This window comes from Xyrauchen texanus, chromosome 15 (assembly GCF_025860055.1).
Source record: "Xyrauchen texanus isolate HMW12.3.18 chromosome 15, RBS_HiC_50CHRs, whole genome shotgun sequence".
NCBI classification, from domain to species: Eukaryota; Metazoa; Chordata; class Actinopteri; order Cypriniformes; family Catostomidae; genus Xyrauchen; species Xyrauchen texanus.
In genome coordinates, this window is record NC_068290.1 from 1,200,344 (window position 1) to 1,218,612 (window position 18,269).

General features: G+C 41.7%; 1 protein-coding gene across 4 annotated transcripts in view; it reads left to right on the top strand.

Annotated features, from left to right (window-relative positions):
* LOC127655747 (cyclin-dependent kinase 14) overlaps positions 1-15,281 on the top strand; it is a 107,796-nt gene extending 92,515 nt beyond the window's left edge. For all 4 annotated transcript variants that reach the window (XM_052143714.1, XM_052143716.1, XM_052143717.1 and 1 more), the window contains exons 11-13: positions 5,349-5,397; positions 11,354-11,493; positions 15,143-15,281. In XM_052143714.1, coding sequence (XP_051999674.1) covers positions 5,349-5,397; positions 11,354-11,493; positions 15,143-15,258 — 305 coding nt within the window. In that variant the 3' untranslated portion in view covers positions 15,259-15,281. The remainder of the gene's footprint in view (positions 1-5,348; positions 5,398-11,353; positions 11,494-15,142) is intronic.
* The last annotated feature ends 2,988 nt before the right edge of the window (positions 15,282-18,269 follow it).

The window sequence follows — 18,269 nt, forward strand, 5'->3', positions numbered from 1 at the left end:
GTGTGCGCTACAGTTAGTGATGAACAGCAGAGGGCAGTGTGCGCTACAGTTAGTGATGAACAGCAGAGGGCAGTGTGCGCTACAGTTAGTGATGAACAGCAGAGGGCAGTGTGCGCTACAGTTAGTGATGAACAGCAGAGGGAAGTGTGCACTACAGTTAGTGATGAACAGCAGAGGGCATTGTGCCCTACAGTTAGTGATGAACAGCAGAGGGCAGTGTGCCCTACAGTTAGTGATGAACAGCAGAGGGCAGTGTGCGCTACAGTTAGTGATGAACAGCAGAGGGAAGTGTGCGCTACAGTTAGTGATGAACAGCAGAGGGCATTGTGCCCTACAGTTAGTGATGAACAGCAGAGGGAAGTGTGCGCTACAGTTAGTGATGAACAGCAGAGGGAAGTGTGCGCTACAGTTAGTGATGAACAGCAGAGGGCAGTGTGCGCTACAGTTATTGATGAACAGCAGAGGGCAGTGTGCACTACAGTTAGTGATGAACAGCAGAGGGCAGTGTGCGCTACAGTTAGTGATGAACAGCAGAGGGCAGTGTGCGCTACAGTTAGTGATGAACAGCAGAGGGCAGTGTGCGCTACAGTTAGTGATGAACAGCAGAGGGCAGTGTGCGCTACAGTTAGTGATGAACAGCAGAGGGAAGTGTGCGCTACAGTTAGTGATGAACAGCAGAGGGCAGTGTGCACTACAGTTAGTGATGAACAGCAGAGGGCAGTGTGCGCTACAGTTAGTGATGAACAGCAGAGGGAAGTGTGCGCTACAGTTAGTGATGAACAGCAGAGGGCAGTGTGCGCTACAGTTAGTGATGAACAGCAGAGGGAAGTGTGCGCTACAGTTAGTGATGAACAGAAGAGGGCAGTGTGCGCTACAGTTAGTGATGAACAGCAGAGGGAAGTGTGCGCTACAGTTAGTGATGAACAGCAGAGGGAAGTGTGCGCTACAGTTAGTGATGAACAGAAGAGGGCAGTGTGCCCTACAGTTAGTGATGAACAGCAGAGGCCAGTGTGCGCTACAGTTAGTGATGAACAGCAGAGGCCAGTGTGCGCTACAGTTAGTGATGAACAGCAGAGGGAAGTGTGCCCTACAGTTAGTGATGAACAGCAGAGGGCAGAGGGCAGTGTGCACTACAGTTAGTGATGAACAGCAGAGGGAAGTGTGCCCTACAGTTAGTGATGAACAGCAGAGGGCAGAGGGCAGTGTGCGCTACAGTTAGTGATGAACAGCAGAGGGCAGTGTGCCCTACAGTTAGTGATGAACAGCAGAGGCCAGTGTGCCCTACAGTTAGTGATGAACAGCAGAGGGAAGTGTGCCCTACAGTTAGTGATGAACAGCAGAGGGCAGAGGGCAGTGTGCGCTACAGTTAGTGATGAACAGCAGAGGGCAGTGTGCCCTACAGTTAGTGATGAACAGCAGAGGGCAGTGTGCACTACAGTTAGTGATGAACAGCAGAGGGAAGTGTGCGCTACAGTTAGTGATGAACAGCAGAGGCCAGTGTGCACTACAGTTAGTGATGAACAGCAGAGGGAAGTGTGCGCTACAGTTAGTGATGAACAGCAGAGGGCAGTGTGCACTACAGTAGTGATGAACAGCAGAGGGCAGTGTGCGCTACAGTTAGTGATGAACAGCAGAGGGCAGTGTGCACTACAGTTAGTGATGAACAGCAGAGGGCAGTGTGCACTACAGTTAGTGATGAACAGCAGAGGGCAGTGTGCGCTACAGTTAGTGATGAACAGCATAGGGCAGTGTGCGCTACAGTTAGTGATGAACAGCAGAGGGCAGTGTGCGCTATAGTTTGCTGTATCTCTTCATATAATCTGGGATGAGGTCAGATCCCAGTAATTTCATGCTGTTTAATTGTACATAAGAAACTTCTCTGCATCTGTAAATGCTGTTTCGTATGTTATGCTGTGTACGACTGACTATTTATGAATAAAGCGTTTATGATAGTATAGCTGGTGAAGAGTAATAACACTGATTGATCATAAATGGGTAAGTGTGTTTGTGTTTGTTTACCTGTGTGTGTGTGTGTTAGATTGTGTTTGTGTGTGTGTGTGTGTGTGTGTGCGTGTGTGTTTGTGTTTGAATGTGAGTCTGTGTTTGTGTTTGAGTGTGTGTGTGTGTGTGTTTACGTGTTTGTTAGATTGTGTGTTTTTTACATGTGTGTTGTGTGTGCGTGTTAGTTTGTTTGAATGTGTGTGTTAGGGTTTATGTGTGTTAGTGTGTGTGTGTGTGTGCATGTTTGTTTACTTGTTTGTGTTTGAATGTGAGTGTGTGTGTGATTTTTACATGTGTGTCTGTGTGTGTTTTTGTGTGAATGTGTGTGTGTGTTAGTGTGTGTTTGTTTGTTTGAATGTGTGTGTGTGTGTTTGTTTGTGTGTGTTTACGTGTGTGTTAGTGTGTGTTTGTTTATTTGAATGTGTGTGTGTGTTTGTTTGTGTGTGTTTACGTGTGTGTTAGTGTTTATTTGTTTGTTTGAATGTGTGTGTGTGTGTGTGTGTTTGTGTTAGGGTTTATGTGTGTTAGTGTGTGTGTTAGTGTTTGTTTGTTTGTTTGTTTGAATATGTGTGTGTGTGTGTGTGTTTGAATGTATGTGTGTGTGTTTGTTTGTGTGTGTTTACGTGTGTGTTAGTGTGTGTTTGTTTGTTTGAATATGTGTGTGTGTGTTTGTGTTAGGGTTTATGTGTGTTAGTGTGTGTGTGTGTGTGTGTGTGTGTGTTTGTTTACTTGTTTGTGTTTGGAATGTGTATTTTTGTGTTTTTGTGTTAGGGTGTGTGTGTGTGTGTGTTTGTGTGTTTGAATGTGTGTTTGTGTTTACATGTGTTAGTGTGTGTTTGTTTGTTTGAATGTGTGTGTGTGTGTGTGTGTTGTGTGTTTGTTTGAATGTGTGTGTGTGTTAGTGTGTGTTTGTTTATTTGAATTTGTGTTTGTGTTAGGATGTGTGTTAGTGTGTTTGTGTGTGTGTGTGTATTTGTTTACGTGCGTGTGTGTTTACTAGTTTGTGTTTGAATGTGTGTTTGTGTGTGTGTCTGTTTGTTTACATGTGTTATTTTGTGTGTGTGTGTGTGTTTTTTTTTTACGTATGTTATTTTGTGTGCGTGATTTTTACATGTGTTTTAGTGTGTGTCTGTGTGTGTGTGTGTGTGTGTGTTTGTTTACGTGCGTGTGTGTTTCCTTGTTTGTGTTTGAATGTTTGTTTGTGAGTGTGTGTGTGTGTGTGTGTGTCTTTTTGTTTACGTGTGTTATTTTGTGTGTGTTTGTGTTTGTTTACGTGTGTTATTGTGTGTGTGTGTGTGTCTGTTTGTTTACGTGTGTTATTTTGTGTGTGTGTTTCTTTACATGTGTTATTTTGTGTGTGTCTGTTTGTTTGTTTACATGTGTTATTTTGTGTGTGTGTGTTTGTTTACGTGTGTTATTTTGTGTGTGTGTGTGTGTGTGTGTTTGTTTTCGTGTGTTATTTTGTGTGTGTGTGTCTGTTTGTTTGTTTGTTTACGTGTGTTATTTTGTGTGTGTGTGTGTGTGTGTCTGTTTGTTTGTTTACGTGTGTTATTTTGTGTGTGTTTGTGTGTTTGTTTACGTGTGTTATTTTGTGTGTGTGTGTGTGTGTGTGTGTGTGTGTTTGTTTACGTGTGTTATTTTGTGTGTGTGTGTGTGTGTTTGTTTACGTGTGTTATTTTGTATGTGTGTGTGTGTGTGTTTGTTTACGTGTGTTATTTTTGTGTGTGTGTGTGTGTGTGTGTGTTTGTTTACGTGTGTTATTTTGTGTGTGTGTGTGTTTGTTTACGTGTGTTATTTTGTGTGTGTGTGTGTTTGTTTCTTTACGTGTGTTATTTTGTGTGTGTGTGTGTGTTTGTTTACGTGTGTTATTTTGTGTGTGTGTGTGTGTGTGTGTTTGTTTACATGTGTTATTTTGTGTGTGTGTGTGTCTGTTTGTTTACGTGTGTTATTTTGTGTGTGTGTGTGTTTGTTTACGTGTGTTATTTTGTGTGTGTGTGTGTGTGTTTGTTTCTTTACGTGTGTTATTTTGTGTGTGTGTGTGTGTTTGTTTCTTTACGTGTGTTATTTTGTGTGTGTGTGTGTTTGTTTACGTGTGTTATTTTGTGTGTGTGTGTGTCTGTTTGTTTACGTGTGTTATTTTGTGTGTGTGTGTGTGTGTGTGTTTGTTTACTTGTGTTATTTTGTGTGTGTGTGTGTCTGTTTGTTTACGTGTGTTATTTTGTGTGTGTGTGTGTGTTTGTTTACGTGTGTTATTTTGTGTGTTTGTGTGTCTGTTTGTTTACGTGTGTTATTTTGTGTGTTTGTGTGTTAGTGTGTGTTTGTTTACGTGTGTTATTTTGTATGTGTGTGTGTGTGTGTTTGTTTACGTGTGTTATTTTGTGTGTGTGTGTGTGTGTGTTTGTTTACGTGTGTTATTTTGTGTGTGTGTGTGTTTGTTTACGTGTGTTATTTTGTGTGTGTTTGTTTACGTGTGTTATTTTGTGTGTGTGTGTGTGTGTTTGTTTACGTGTGTTATTTTGTGTGTGTGTGTGTGTCTGTTTGTTTACGTGTGTTATTTTGTGTGTGTGTGTGTGTGTTTGTTTACGTGTGTTATTTTGTGTGTGTGTGTGTGTTTGTTTCTTTACGTGTGTTATTTTGTGTGTGTGTGTTTGTTTACGTGTGTTATTTTGTGTTTGTGTGTGTGTGTGTTTGTTTACGTGTGTTATTTTGTGTGTGTGTGTGTGTCTGTTTGTTTACGTGTGTTATTTTGTGTGTGTGTGTGTGTTTGTTTACGTGTGTTATTTTGTGTGTGTGTGTGTCTGTTTGTTTACGTGTGTTATTTTGTGTGTGTGTGTGTGTTTGTTTACGTGTGTTATTTTGTGTGTGTGTGTGTCTGTTTGTTTACGTGTGTTATTTTGTGTGTGTGTGTGTGTGTGTTTGTTTACGTGTGTTATTTTGTGTGTTTGTGTGTCTGTTTGTTTACGTGTGTTATTTTGTGTGTTAGTGTGTGTGTGTGTTTCACACGTGAAGGCAGATTGATGTGTATTGATTCAGTCAGCAGGAGGTCAGATTAATGACTATATCTAGAACAAAGAGAAATGTGTTTAGATTAGCGTACAGATGCAACACTGTTCATGTTTTATTTATGATAACTGGTCGCTCTTGCTGAATAACACGAGATGTTGTGAGGTTATTTAATTAGTCCAGTGTACTACTGTTTGAAATATTGACCATTACGTAACATGTGCTGTATTCCCAATGTGTCCCTGTGCGATGTAATTGATCAGATGTGGTCTATTAGTTCATCTGATCTGGAGAATCACTTTGTGTTTCATTCTGATCATTTCTTTCTCTTTTCACATCTGCAGATCGTTTTACAGTTTACAGCCCGAAGAAACTGAGGCAAGCCTGGAATAAGTAAGTGACCCCAAATTATGTTTTTGTGTCCGGGTTGTTGATAAGTTGCATTGATATGAACTTATTTTATAACAAAGATTTTAGGTTAAAATTGTGTATGAATGTAAAGGGAAAGTGTTTGCAGTTCACTTAACAGTTTAAGTTTGGATGCTGAAGGTCTGACGGACCAGAGAGAACGAACTGTCATCAAAATATTAACAACTACAGTCTTGACCAGCAGACAACAGGTGTCGCTTGAAAGATTAGAAGCTCTATTTTATAACGCATGTTGATATAATGACCAAACCTGAACAAGTGCTTTAAAATCTACAGACAAATCAGAAATGTTTTGTTTTGATCATCTATAAAAAAATTATTGCATTCTACATATTACTGCAATCAGTAAAATCATCAAACTGATCAAATATTCATGTGTCATATGTTGTTGGAAAGATCTCAAAGAGTAAAATACAACCCGACTATTTGTTTTACTTGCAGACACAAATATAGTGAGTAACAGCTAAATATATGTCTTTCACAATTATGTTGTTGTTGCTTATATGAAGTGTTTTCGTTTATAACTTCATGAAACATAAAAGGAATATTAAGTGTCACATATGATTATTTAGAGTCTGTGATTATCTTTCAATCGAGTCCACACACAAGATAATCAGATGTATAGATCATTAGATAATCCACATGAAGCACAATGTTACATATGACCACCAGGAGATGGCGCCAAATACACGACACAGACTCAATGATGACTCAAATGACACAGAATGAAACTCATGTGTGTGTGTCTGTGTGTGTGTGTGTGAGTGAGTGTGTGTGTGTGTGTGTGTGTGTGTGTGTGTGTGTGTGAGTGAGTGTGTGTGTGTGTGTGTGAGTGTGTGTGTGTGTGTGTGTGTGTGTGTGTGTGTGTGTGAGTGTGTGTGTGAGTGTGTGTGTGTGTGTGTGTGTGAGTGCGTGCGTGCGTGCGTGAGTGTGTGTGTGTGTGTGTGAGTGTGTGTGTGTGTGTGTGTGTGAGTGTGAGTGTGTGTGTGTGTGTGTGTGTGAGTGTGTGCGTGCGTGCGTGAGTGTGTGTGTGTGTGTGTGTGTGTGTGTGTGTGTGAGTGTGTGCGTGCGTGCGTGCGTGCGTGTGTGTGTGTGTGTGAGTGTGTGCGTGCGTGTGTGAGTGTGTGCGTGCGTGTGTGTGTGAGTGTGTGTGAGTGTGTGCGTGTGTGAGTGTGTGTGTGAGTGTGTGTGTTACCGTGTTTAGCTGCGCGTTCAAAGGAATGTAAAAGTCTCTCCGCACTGGAACATCACAGTTGCAGCATAATAACACTGAACATTGTCACTCGCAAGAGAAACAAACAGAGACGAGGAGTGAGAACAGAACTCTTGTTTTCCAGACAATAGACTTTTAAACAGTGTCGTGAGACTCTAAACGTTACAGCAGTAATCGATCTCACAGGTGCTGTATGAAGCTGAGACACACGGATCAACATAATGCTTTATAAACACATTCAGAGACCTGAAGACACTTATTTACTGCTCTAGATAGAGACATAGAAAAGAAAAAGAAAGGAACATAAAGGTTAAGGAAATAAAGATGTGTGAAGGAAAGAAACCGAGACAAAAATGAATGAAGGGGGGTGAAGAGGGGTGAAGAGGGGTGAAGGGGGTCTGTCCATGTTGGCATCTGTTGAGTTTTGCTTCTAACAACAGACGGTGAATTTGACCCAAAATACAGTCGTCTGATTGGACGCATGACATTTGACGTCCACTGCAACGATATAAAAGTTGAATCAAATTGAGTTCTTTGTTCGAGCACTGGACGGCACATCGTTGAACACACCTCATGAAACAGTCAGCCGGAGATACAGCTCAACAGCTGTAGACATGTGCATCAGACAGACAGGTGTGACAACAGACGGTTACGGCGGGCAGTAGTTCAAGAGTTTGTGTTGTGTTCGACAGACAGTACAAGCTGTTGTCCACCCTCTGCCCGTCTCCTCTTCGCCTGGACGTCTTGGCACTCCATCAGCCAATGAGGAAACAAATATGTGAGGGAGAAAGTGTGTGGAATGTTAACGATTGTAGCTCGCCCTTCGCTTTCATCTGCTGCCACAGACGCGATGATGGATGACAAAGATGACCTTGGAAGTGATCTGTGTGGTGTGAGGTCATCCTGCCCCTCTCTCGCTCTCTCTCTTGCTCGCTCTTGGTCTCTCTCGCAATCTCTCTCTCTCTCTTGCGCTCTCTCGCTCTCTCTCTCCTCTCTCGCTCCCTCTCTCTTGCTTTCTCTCATTCTCTCTTGCTCGCTCTCGCTCTCTCTCGCAATCTCTCTCTCTCTTGCTTGCTCTCGCTCTCTCTGCAATCTCTCTCTCTCTTGCGCTCTCTCGCTCTCGCTCTCTCTTGCGCTCTATGCTTGCACTCTCTGCTTCTGCATCTCTCGACTATCTCATCGCTCTCTGCTCTCTCTCTTGCATATCTGACTCTCTGCTCTCTCGCTCTCATCAATGCTCTCTCTCGCATGCTCTGCATCTCATGCTCTCAACTCTCTCGCTATGCTATCATGCATCATGTATCTCTCGCTCTCTCTGCAATCTACTCGTATCTATGCTCGACTCATATACTCGCAATCTATACTTCTGCATCTGCTCTCTCTCGCTATCTCAGCTATCTCTCGCTCTCTCTCACTATCTCTCACTCTATCTCGCTATCTCTCTCTCTCTCTGCTCTCTCTCTCTCTCTCTCAGCTCTTATGCCAAGAGAAAAAGTTTGTGGTCACCATCTGCCCAAATGTTCTCTCACGTTTATGTTAATAACTTTTGAACCTTGAGTCCTAGAAACGAAACTGTCTTCCATTTTTTTGGGACTACAACCTGACTAGTTCTATAAACAGACGTATGATAAGTCTGAAAGTTTTGAGAAGTTGCTGAAGTGTAAGATCTGTCGATTAGCTCTCATCTGAACCAAAGCAAGAGTGAAACACAGTGGAGGTCTATTCCCTCACCGCTCAACACAAACACAAGCCTATAGATTTTCCTGTCTAATTACACAGACACTTCTACATGAACTCTTCTCACGCTGTTATTTTAGCGCTGAAGAGCCGCTGGTGGAGCAAAACTCACAGAGAACATCATGTTTCTTTAATGTGCTGATGCTGTGGAGGACTAATTATCCACCAGTTGCTGCACAAAGTTTCGTTTCATTTACATTTGGATTCTCCGCGGCACTTGAGGGTCTGACAGTTCAGGAGTTTACCTTAGACTTCAAACATAAAGTACACACAAGTACACAAAATAGAAAATGTACACAAAAACAGACGTGTCTGAAATCACTAGTTCCAGTCTGATTGGCTGAGGGCCAAAAGACCCCCCATTGTTTTTATTAGTTTTCCTATTATTATTATACTTGTTCCGCTCTTGAGACTATGGTCGCCCATAGAACCGATTGGTAGAGGTAGAGGACAGTCTGATCTGTTACCACAGCAAATTTGGCATCTCTACCTCAAACTCTCTAGCGCCACCATCTGCCCAAATGTGCACTCACGTTTATGTTAATAACTTTTGAACCGTGAGTCCTAGAAACGAAAGTTTCCTCGGCTCAAGACGATTCGATTCCCTTTGATGACGCCATTTTGAATTTTCTAAAAAAAACTACTTTTTCAAACTCGTCCTGGGCCGTATGTCCGATTTGCATGTAAATTGGCCTGCATCATCTAGAAGCACTCACGACAAAAAAGACATTCACAGAATTTTGATAAACCCCAGCGTTTCCAATGGCGCTTCAACGAATTAGACGAAGAGCACGCCAAAGTGAACGTGAGGCTGCATCTCCGCAACTCTTTGAGAGATTGGGACGAAACTTGGTACGTGTCATCACCATTAGGCCTTGAGGTTACCTGCACCATTTTGACGCACTGCCCCCTACTGGTCAGGAGATAGCAAACACTGATATCGTTTGGCTTATATCTCTTGAACACTTTTGCCAAAAATGACGAAAAGTGTCTCTTTAGATCAAGTGCTACATACAGAGTCGAACGATACCACATTTTCCTATGTCGGCCATTTTGGAAGTCGGACATTTTTGATTTAGTCATTAAAGGCTGTATTTTAGGAACGACTCAGCACATCGTTACGAAACTCAGTATGTGTCTTTGGCACATGCTCTGAAGGGCACTCACAAAGTTTCGGGACAGCGCCACCTTGTGGTCAAACATTATAATGCTATTGCTAAAAATCCCATTTTTCGAATCGTTTTTTCTTTAAAGTTTGTAATGTTGTGATTCGGAGCTGGTTGGTTTGATTCCTGTCTGTAATTTGGTTCGTTGAATTTGATTATATCTCGATGGAAGAAATGAATGGAAAACAAAACTTTGAAAACCAAGATGGCTGAAAAAGTGGTGCTGTTGCCCAGTTTTCGGCACTCTGCCTTCCCTAGAAACACAAGCCCATTACTGGTGACTCGTGTCCGCTGGGTTTGATTTTGAGAAGGCGTTCTGCAGAACCCAAGGCCTTTTGTCCATAATGAGACCTGTACCCATAATCCCTGCACTGGTTCTGGGCAAGACCCCCCACAGAGACCGCTGACAGTGGGTTTTTTGGGCTTAAAACTCGAACACTAGATCATATGTTTATACATATGTTTCATATATGTTTATATATTCATATATGTGGCGTTCATTATCAAGTGTGACGAAGGGAGTTATTTCTGGTCGTTTGTTGACATTCACCACCAGAAATGTCGATATATTGTGCTTTTTTAAATTTGTTGTCCCATGTAAACATTCGCTAGATAGACGTCTTGGACGTCTGATAGATTCAACCTTATATATTATTTAATATGAATTTAGAGTATTATGCAATTATAAATCAACATATCAAGTACCACACTAGATTTCATGCTTACTGATAGTGTCACAGGTTGGTATCGCATGCTAATTGTTAGCTATTTATTTTTTTTCATTATTTTTCTTTTTATTTATTTTTTTAGAAATACTAATTTAGAGAATAAAAAAAAAAAATTCATTTAAAGATTTTTGTGATTAAAAAAAAAAAATTGTAATTAGCTTGCCAGCTTTAATTGCTTAAAAAATCTAGCTTTTTTAATTTAAATTTAAAAAAAGAATTTCTTTTTTAAAGAACTAAAACAAATTTAGAGTGAGATTTATTTTTCTTGTAATTGTTAGCTAAAAATTTTTTTTATTTGTTATATAATTTTTTAATAAAAAAAAAAGTCATTTATAAAATAATTTGTTAAAAATTTTTTTATTATTTGTTATATATTTTTTGTAAAAACAAATGTATAGAATTATTTAAAAAAAAACATTTAGAGTGAGATTTTACAACTAAATTATTTTGAGAATATTTAGTTGTTTTTGTTTAAAAAAAAAAAAAGTTTAAGAGCGAGAGAACGAAATTGAGATTATTATTATTATTATTTTTATTTTTTTTGACAAATTCTGTTTTTTTTCTTCATACACCGGTGATTGTTAGCTGATGCTTGGAAAAGGTCAGCAGTATCGGGTAAACGTTTCAGTTGTTGGAACATGAGCAGCGGCGGTAGCGTTGGCACTACTCTATAGAGCTTGAAGTTTTCGCCAACGCTGACGTAAATCATGCGTTATTTCGTAATTCCTCAAAACATAATGAGCCAACTAGTGAAGTCATCTAGTCGCGTTTACTCTCATTTGGAGCTTAGCGCACCAAATCCGTCACTTAAAAACGCATTTAGTAAATGACTACTTGCTTGTGAGTGTGTGGTTGGCACAATCTAAGATCACATGTATAGTGTTTGTCTTTGCATCTGATGTGGTTTAGAGGACGTTTGTGGGTGGAAACTCGCTCTAAAAATGTCAACAAAAGTTTTTCCAGCGAGATGGAGCTGGCGTGTTACAGATGCGAGCTGTGTGCATGTCTACAGGGCGCTGTGTGTGTTTGTGTTGGCGCTGTAAGCAGCTGTGTGTTTATGTTTGTGTGTATCTCAGGATGGGATATGTGGATCACGCTGAAGAGTTGGCATCCAGGTTTCTTCAATGCTTCCCAAAGAAGCGTCTCTCAGCACAGGCGGCGCTCAACCACGAATACTTCAGTCACCTGCCGCCGAGACTCTGGGAGCTGCCCGACAGTCAGTACACCCGTCTGTCTCTCTCATCACATTCTCTGTGTTCACATACTGCAGTGTGCATGCGGATATAACACCTGGGTGACTTTCTACTTCAAATTACATTTCCAGTGTGATGAATGAATTTCAAGCATTGTTTACACTTAATGGGCAAATAAAAAGTGCATTAATATTTTCACAATGTTGCGTACGGTTTAGATCGGCAGTAAAATCATTGCTAATATACAGTGAATATTTCATTTATCTACTACTAGTATTTAATTGGATTGTTTACATTTACAGATGTGCTGGTGAAGGGCAAAAGCTGTTCAATTTAATAGTTATCTTTCTGGCGATAATTTATAAATATGTTGATGCCCAATCAGATGCTGTTGAATCTGTTTGTATCTGATAAATGGCAACTCTGATTTAAAACTAAGACCTACGATGTTTAAAAAACAATAGTGTCTGATTCCTGAATTAAAATCACATTCATTTTCAACATATGGGAGTTGATCCACCGGCGTGACCAAAAGGGGCGCTATATGGCGAAAAACGTTTATGCTTAAAACGTTAAAGTCTCCGTGTACGTAAGACAGGCATGTGAGGTATCATTTGAAAGCTTAGAATCTCAACTTTTCAGAGATATACATCACTTCTGCATTTGTGTAACCTAAAATAACAAAATAAGGCCTCAAAATATTCACATTGAAAATCAAGCCCTCTAGAGGTAACGGGGTAGAATATTTATATAAAAAGTCGTTCACATGGCACCTAACTAGACAAGTCATATATCAAATGAAAGCTGTCGCTCTCAGGCATGTGACTGTATAGTTACTTCTGTTATCCTAAAACCACCGTTCTAATGATTTCCAAAAGAATCAAATAGTGAAATATGATTTCTGTAAGTCATCAAATACAAACGTCTCTTTTATGCTCTAATAACTGCTGCTGTAAGCACCAAATAGCCAAATATTTATTAATATTGTTTTACAGTGTTATATATCACCACAAAGGGGAGGATCTCAGCTTTATAATGACCTCTAGATTGAGCTTGTAGTCCACTCAGAGGCCGATATTCAGTGAAATAATGAGGGTGTTGCTTGGTTTGCCAAAAATGACGAAAAGTGTCTCTTTAGATCAAGTGCTACGTACAGAGTCGAACGATACCACATTTTCCTATGTCGGCCATTTTGGAAGTCGGACATTTTTGATTTAGTCATTAAAGGCTGTATTTTAGGAACGACTCAGCACATCGTTACGAAACTCAGTATGTGTCTTTGGCACATGCTCTGAAGGGCACTCACAAAGTTTCGGGACAGCGCCACCTTGTGGTCAAACATTATAATGCTATTGCTAAAAATCAAATTTTTCGAATCGTTTTTTCTTTAAAGTTTGTAATGTTGTGATTCGGAGCTGGTTGGTTTGATTCCTGTCTGTAATTTGGTTTGTTGAATTATATTAAATCTCGATGGAAGAAATGAATGGAAAACAATACTTTGAAAACTAATGGAAGTGGTGGTTGTGTAGTGGTCTAAAGCACATAACTGGTAATCTGGTAATCAGAAGGTTGCTGGTTTGAGCCCTTGAGTAAGGCACTTAACTCCAGGTTGCTCCGGGGGGATTGTCCCTGTAATAAGGGCTCTGTAAGTCACTTTGGATAAAAGCGTCTGCCAAATGCATACATGTAAATGTAAAACCAAGATGGCTGAAAAAGTGGCGCTGTTGCCCAGTTTTCGCCATTCTGCCTTCCCTAGAAACACAAGCCCATTACTGGTGACTCGTGTCCGCTGGGTTTGATTTTGAGAAGGCGTTCTGCAGAAACCAAGGCCTTTTGTCCATAATGAGACCTGTACCCATAATCCCTGCACTGGTTCTGGGCAAGACCCCCCACAGAGACCGCTGACAGCCGCCGAGACGAGCTAATCTTCTTTAGCACACAAAGCTAGGTCTCCATTAGCGGCGGCTCGACTAGCAAAACAGTGGCATAAAATTAAAGAATCTCATGTCAGTGTTACTGGGATTACTGGAGCCAGAAGTCCTGCATCGATTACGACTTCGTTATATGAAACGGAAAAAGCGTTTGTTAGCAGACAAGCGTCAGTCTAGTCATTTAAATTTGAGAATGAGGTTTTTAATGTGATAGATTAGCAGTCAGGACTGCATTAATCCTGTTATCAGATCACAGCAGGCTGTTTGCTGGAGGGAGGAGGAACAGGGCGTCAGGCGGGGTTCGGTGACGGAGGCGGAGCTTTGACACGCGGGAACACGCGCAGAGCGCCACGCCGCTTTTGAAGCAGAAGAATGAAGGGAAAATTAATTCTGTTGTTTCGTATAAGCTCCGGTTATATCACAAAAGAGACAGTCTGGTGATGGGGGAGGGCGAGCTGGCAGGCGAGAGGCGTAATTAACATTTCTGCCTAGACTTTGATTGATACGGCGTGAAAAATCGTGTTTTTTAATGTCAGGAATCTATTGACAAACGTAAATGTAAATATTCAGGAAATGCATCATAACTTTATGGATATAATTAGAATTGACTTGCTATTTAATTTCTCTTCATGGCTTATTTTGGCCATGCATCACTGGTTTATAAATGTACAAAACTATTTTATTGTTCAAAGAGTGAATAACGTCCATTAAACGTGGATCTGTCATGCAAAAGTGATAAACGAGATAAAACAAGATAATCAAATATGATGCAAAGTTATTTTGCACTTTTGTTTTTGCCGTTCAAAACAATTGAACTCACATTTGACGTATTATAACGGCATTACAAATTCATATTATGCAAATTCGCCATAGACTGTAAAAAAAGATGGCCGACGCCCCTTCGCATTCGCAGTTCTCGCCCCATTGGTGAGAACTGAAGCCGCCAGTGTCCCGATATGGCGCTGACATCTTGGGACCAGACCTGTGCAGTAGTGAGCAGGAAGTAAAGCCGCGAAATCAAGGCCCCGCCCTCACTCTCGGCGAATCAATCGCAAGCACACGCCCCTGCACTTTTGACTTATGACTTATGACGGTGTGAAATAATTAATTATAGAAATTTAGATATTTAATTTAAAGCTCCAATCTCCTCAGTCCTCCGAAGATCCCGAAAAAAAGTCCGTTGGTGCTTCAGTGACTACTTCACTCAGAGAACCTGTCAATCACAGCTGTCAATCATGATGTCACAGCAGCGTTTTTATAGCATCAAATAACTAAAAACAAACTTATTTTGAAAACAAACACTTGAAATGACATCAACGTGATAGAAACGACAGTAAATGACAGAAACTATCTTTGGAAAAAAGATATGTGAAGTGTCATTTAATTGTTTAGTTGGTCTCACGTCCCGTTGAATAACATGGGGAGGCGGGGTTTATGACCTATACTAGGACCAGTCACCGGGGGGCGATCGAGACGTTTTGGCTTCACTTTTGAGGGCACAATTGAAATTCGCCAATTTATTTTGTTAGGTGGTGCTTAATATTACACACATAAACTTTAAACCACACTATACATTACCTTTATTATAATGCCTGTTTTTATGCTTATGCCCGATATGCTGATGGTCATTAAATCTCATTGATGCATGCATTGGTAAAAACATTTTTGCATGAAACCCTGTTCATGTTCACTATTATTATGTAAAGATGCACAGACTAAATTTTCTATTGTTTCTCCACAGTGTCTTCTATCTTCACCGCTCCCACCATTAAATTACAGCCGGAATCTGGCGACAGCATCCAGGTGTGCAGTAAGAGCAACAGTCACGGCAAAACAACCGCAACCAGCAAACACTGACCCGATGAACCGCACGCCACGCATCGAAGAAGGTACATCAAACTCCATCAAAAGGTCCATTTCAGTGCTTTAGTCCGACAGAAATAGTGCCAGGTTAACATAGATAATTTGGCTTCATCCAGCATGTAGACGGTAATCTGACCACAATTGGCCTGTGCATTGTGTACCTGCCCGAAAGACCGAGGTGACATGCTGTGTTTATTTTAACCAGGGCCGACTCTGCTCTCGGGTCCTTGAATAACGTATAACCTGTGAGTAAGGGCAGCTGGTGGACTTTCTGATGCCCTCCTAGGGTAAGATGGTGCCCCCTAGGAGTCGGTGCCCTATGCAGACTGTGTGGTATACGTATACGTATAGGGAGCGACGGTGCTGATCTTAACACTTCCTAAACTGCCGTCCTTTGGATTATGCATTGGATTACAGATTATGCAATGTGTCATGCATACTTGAACAGACAGATTAAGACCGTAGCATGATTATAACCGCGCATGTAAACAAACTGAGTGACGAACTGCATCATTTTGCAATAAAAAGACGGTCAAGTGCCATTACTCGAGCATTATATCATTCACGAAAATCAGTTAGACCTCCTAGTGCAACAGAGCATGTTTTTTAGGACGTTTTAGAAGAGTGCATGATTATTACCGCAGTTCATTCATGGCAAACTCTCGGAATGATTTAGCATGTTAAAGTGGGTGTGACGTATTAAAAGGATCCTGTCTTATACACAATCCCCAAACAAAGCAGGAAAGCTGCACAAGCACAACAACAAAAAACAAGCTCTCCAAAAATGCAGATCTACCACCATGGCTTATGTACTGCTGCTGCACCCGAGAGCCGCGTGCACCGAGTGCATGCTAACTAAGTGTGCCTGACCGAACGGCATAACGCTAATGAGTGTGGCTATGCCAGCTTGGCTGACTGGCATAAACAACTAGTGACTCATAATGTGTATCTTTACCAGAAAGGCCCAGACCTACGGTAGGTATGTGTGCTAGCGGCAGATTTGGCTATAGCATACCCTGTCAAAATCAGCTTGTGCCGTTTAGAGTTTCATGCCTGAATTTAGGTCATTTCATCCCGCTGTAGCTCTGCATGTGCAATGCAATGCAATATAAAAAACAGCAATGTAGCATTTTGTTGTTGGAAAAAGCAGCTTGTTACTGGGGAAGCTACACTATTTTAAAAACGGGTACAGTTTGTTAGGTAGGTTAGTCACTGGTTTAAATTGGTTCCTCCCCAAAACCTCTGGATACTGCAAAAGATAATGCAAGTAGTCAAGAAGTATGCCATTCTGAGCGTACTATACACTTTGATAATAGAGGGGGGATCAGTCCTGCGGGGCAAGAGAGGTCGTTTTCATCACGAGCTCCTATTTGCATTTAATTTGCGCTGTGGACGAGCGCATTTCTCTGCGGGACAATAAAGCTCATAATGGCCGTAATGCAGCATTGCATTGAAAGAGGCCCCAGTCGCAGGATTTCTACAGGGATTAGCTGCCAAATTACAGGCAGGTGCTCGGGGAGATTTGCATCAGTGCATTGGGGGGGTCCCAGACCTCTGAACCCGTCTGTGTTACAGCCAGGAACACACTGCTGACATGCTACACCACAAACAGAGAGTGAGAACACAACAGAGCATGCAACCACCGAAGGAAACTCATCAGAGTCATTTTGAAGTCTCTAAATATGGCAGGTGGATGATATGAGAGCAGGGATTGCGACAGGTCTGCGGTATATTGCAGTGGTTGATGTGAATAAAGTCTCATGAAGTTTTCCAATATATTGAATATGCACGATATATTTGCGTTGATTTTGCATGCATTTGCATGCTCATTAAGAGAGCGAGCCTTTAGACAAATTCCACTGCTCTTATGATCCTATACAGTAATCGCTATAATAGCATTTGTGTATGTTTGTTTACAATGTTTTAATAGATTCTTTGATATAAACTACAGTAGGAAAAACGGCCTCGATGTGCACATTTAATTGCACGATCTTGCACCAATTATGTGTAATTATAGACAATGCATATGGTCATTGTGACGAGGAGGGCATAGCCGTGCCGCTTATCGGCGGGAGAGCGAGATGAGGGGCTGCCGGAGACCCCGGTTCGAGGGAGAGACGCACGCCGCCGTATTGCATGCGTGTGCGTTTATGTTGCGTTTTATCGTTAGAATAGCTTTATTTTGGTCACACATTATACATATATGTTTTACATATATACAGTGAAGCTGTATAAGCTAAGCTGGGGTCAGAGCGCCGGGTCAGCCATGATATGGTGCCCCAATAGGGTCAAGGGCCCAACAGTGGCATCATGGTGGTTTTAGGGCCTTCTTTCAGTAACCCAGAGCCTCAACCACCAAGCCAACTGCCCCTAAAGTTTTCACATATCCCAACTAAGCTGAGGTCAGAGCGCAGGGAGTGGCATCATGGTGGTTTTGGGGCTTGAACCCCCAACCTTCTGGTCAGTAACCCAGAGCCTTAACCACTAAGCCACCTGCCCCTAAAGTTTTCATATATCCCAGCTAAACTAGGGTAAACCCTTATACGGCACTCCAGGAGCAGATAGGGTCAAGGACCTTGCTCAAGGGTCCAACAGTGACATCATGGTGGTTTTAGGGCCTTCTGGTTAGTAACCCAGAGCCTTAACCACTAAGCCAATTGCCCCTAAAGTTTTCACACATCCCAACTAAGCTGAGGTCAGAGCGCAGGGTCAGCCATGATACGGCGCTCCAGGAGCAGATAGGGTCAAGGGTGGCCAACAGTGGCATCATGGCCATAACCACCAAGCCCAGCTAAGCTGGGGTCAGAGCGCTGGGGCAGCCATGATATGGTGCCCGGTAGGGTCAAGGGCCTTGCTCAAGGGCCCAAGAGTGGCATCATGGTGGTTTTAGGGCCTTCTTTCAGTAACCCAGAGCCTTAACCACCAAGTCAACTGCCCCTAAAGTTTTCACATATCCCAACTAAGCTGAGGTCAGAGCGCAGGTTGCAGATGTGGTCCAAGAGCCT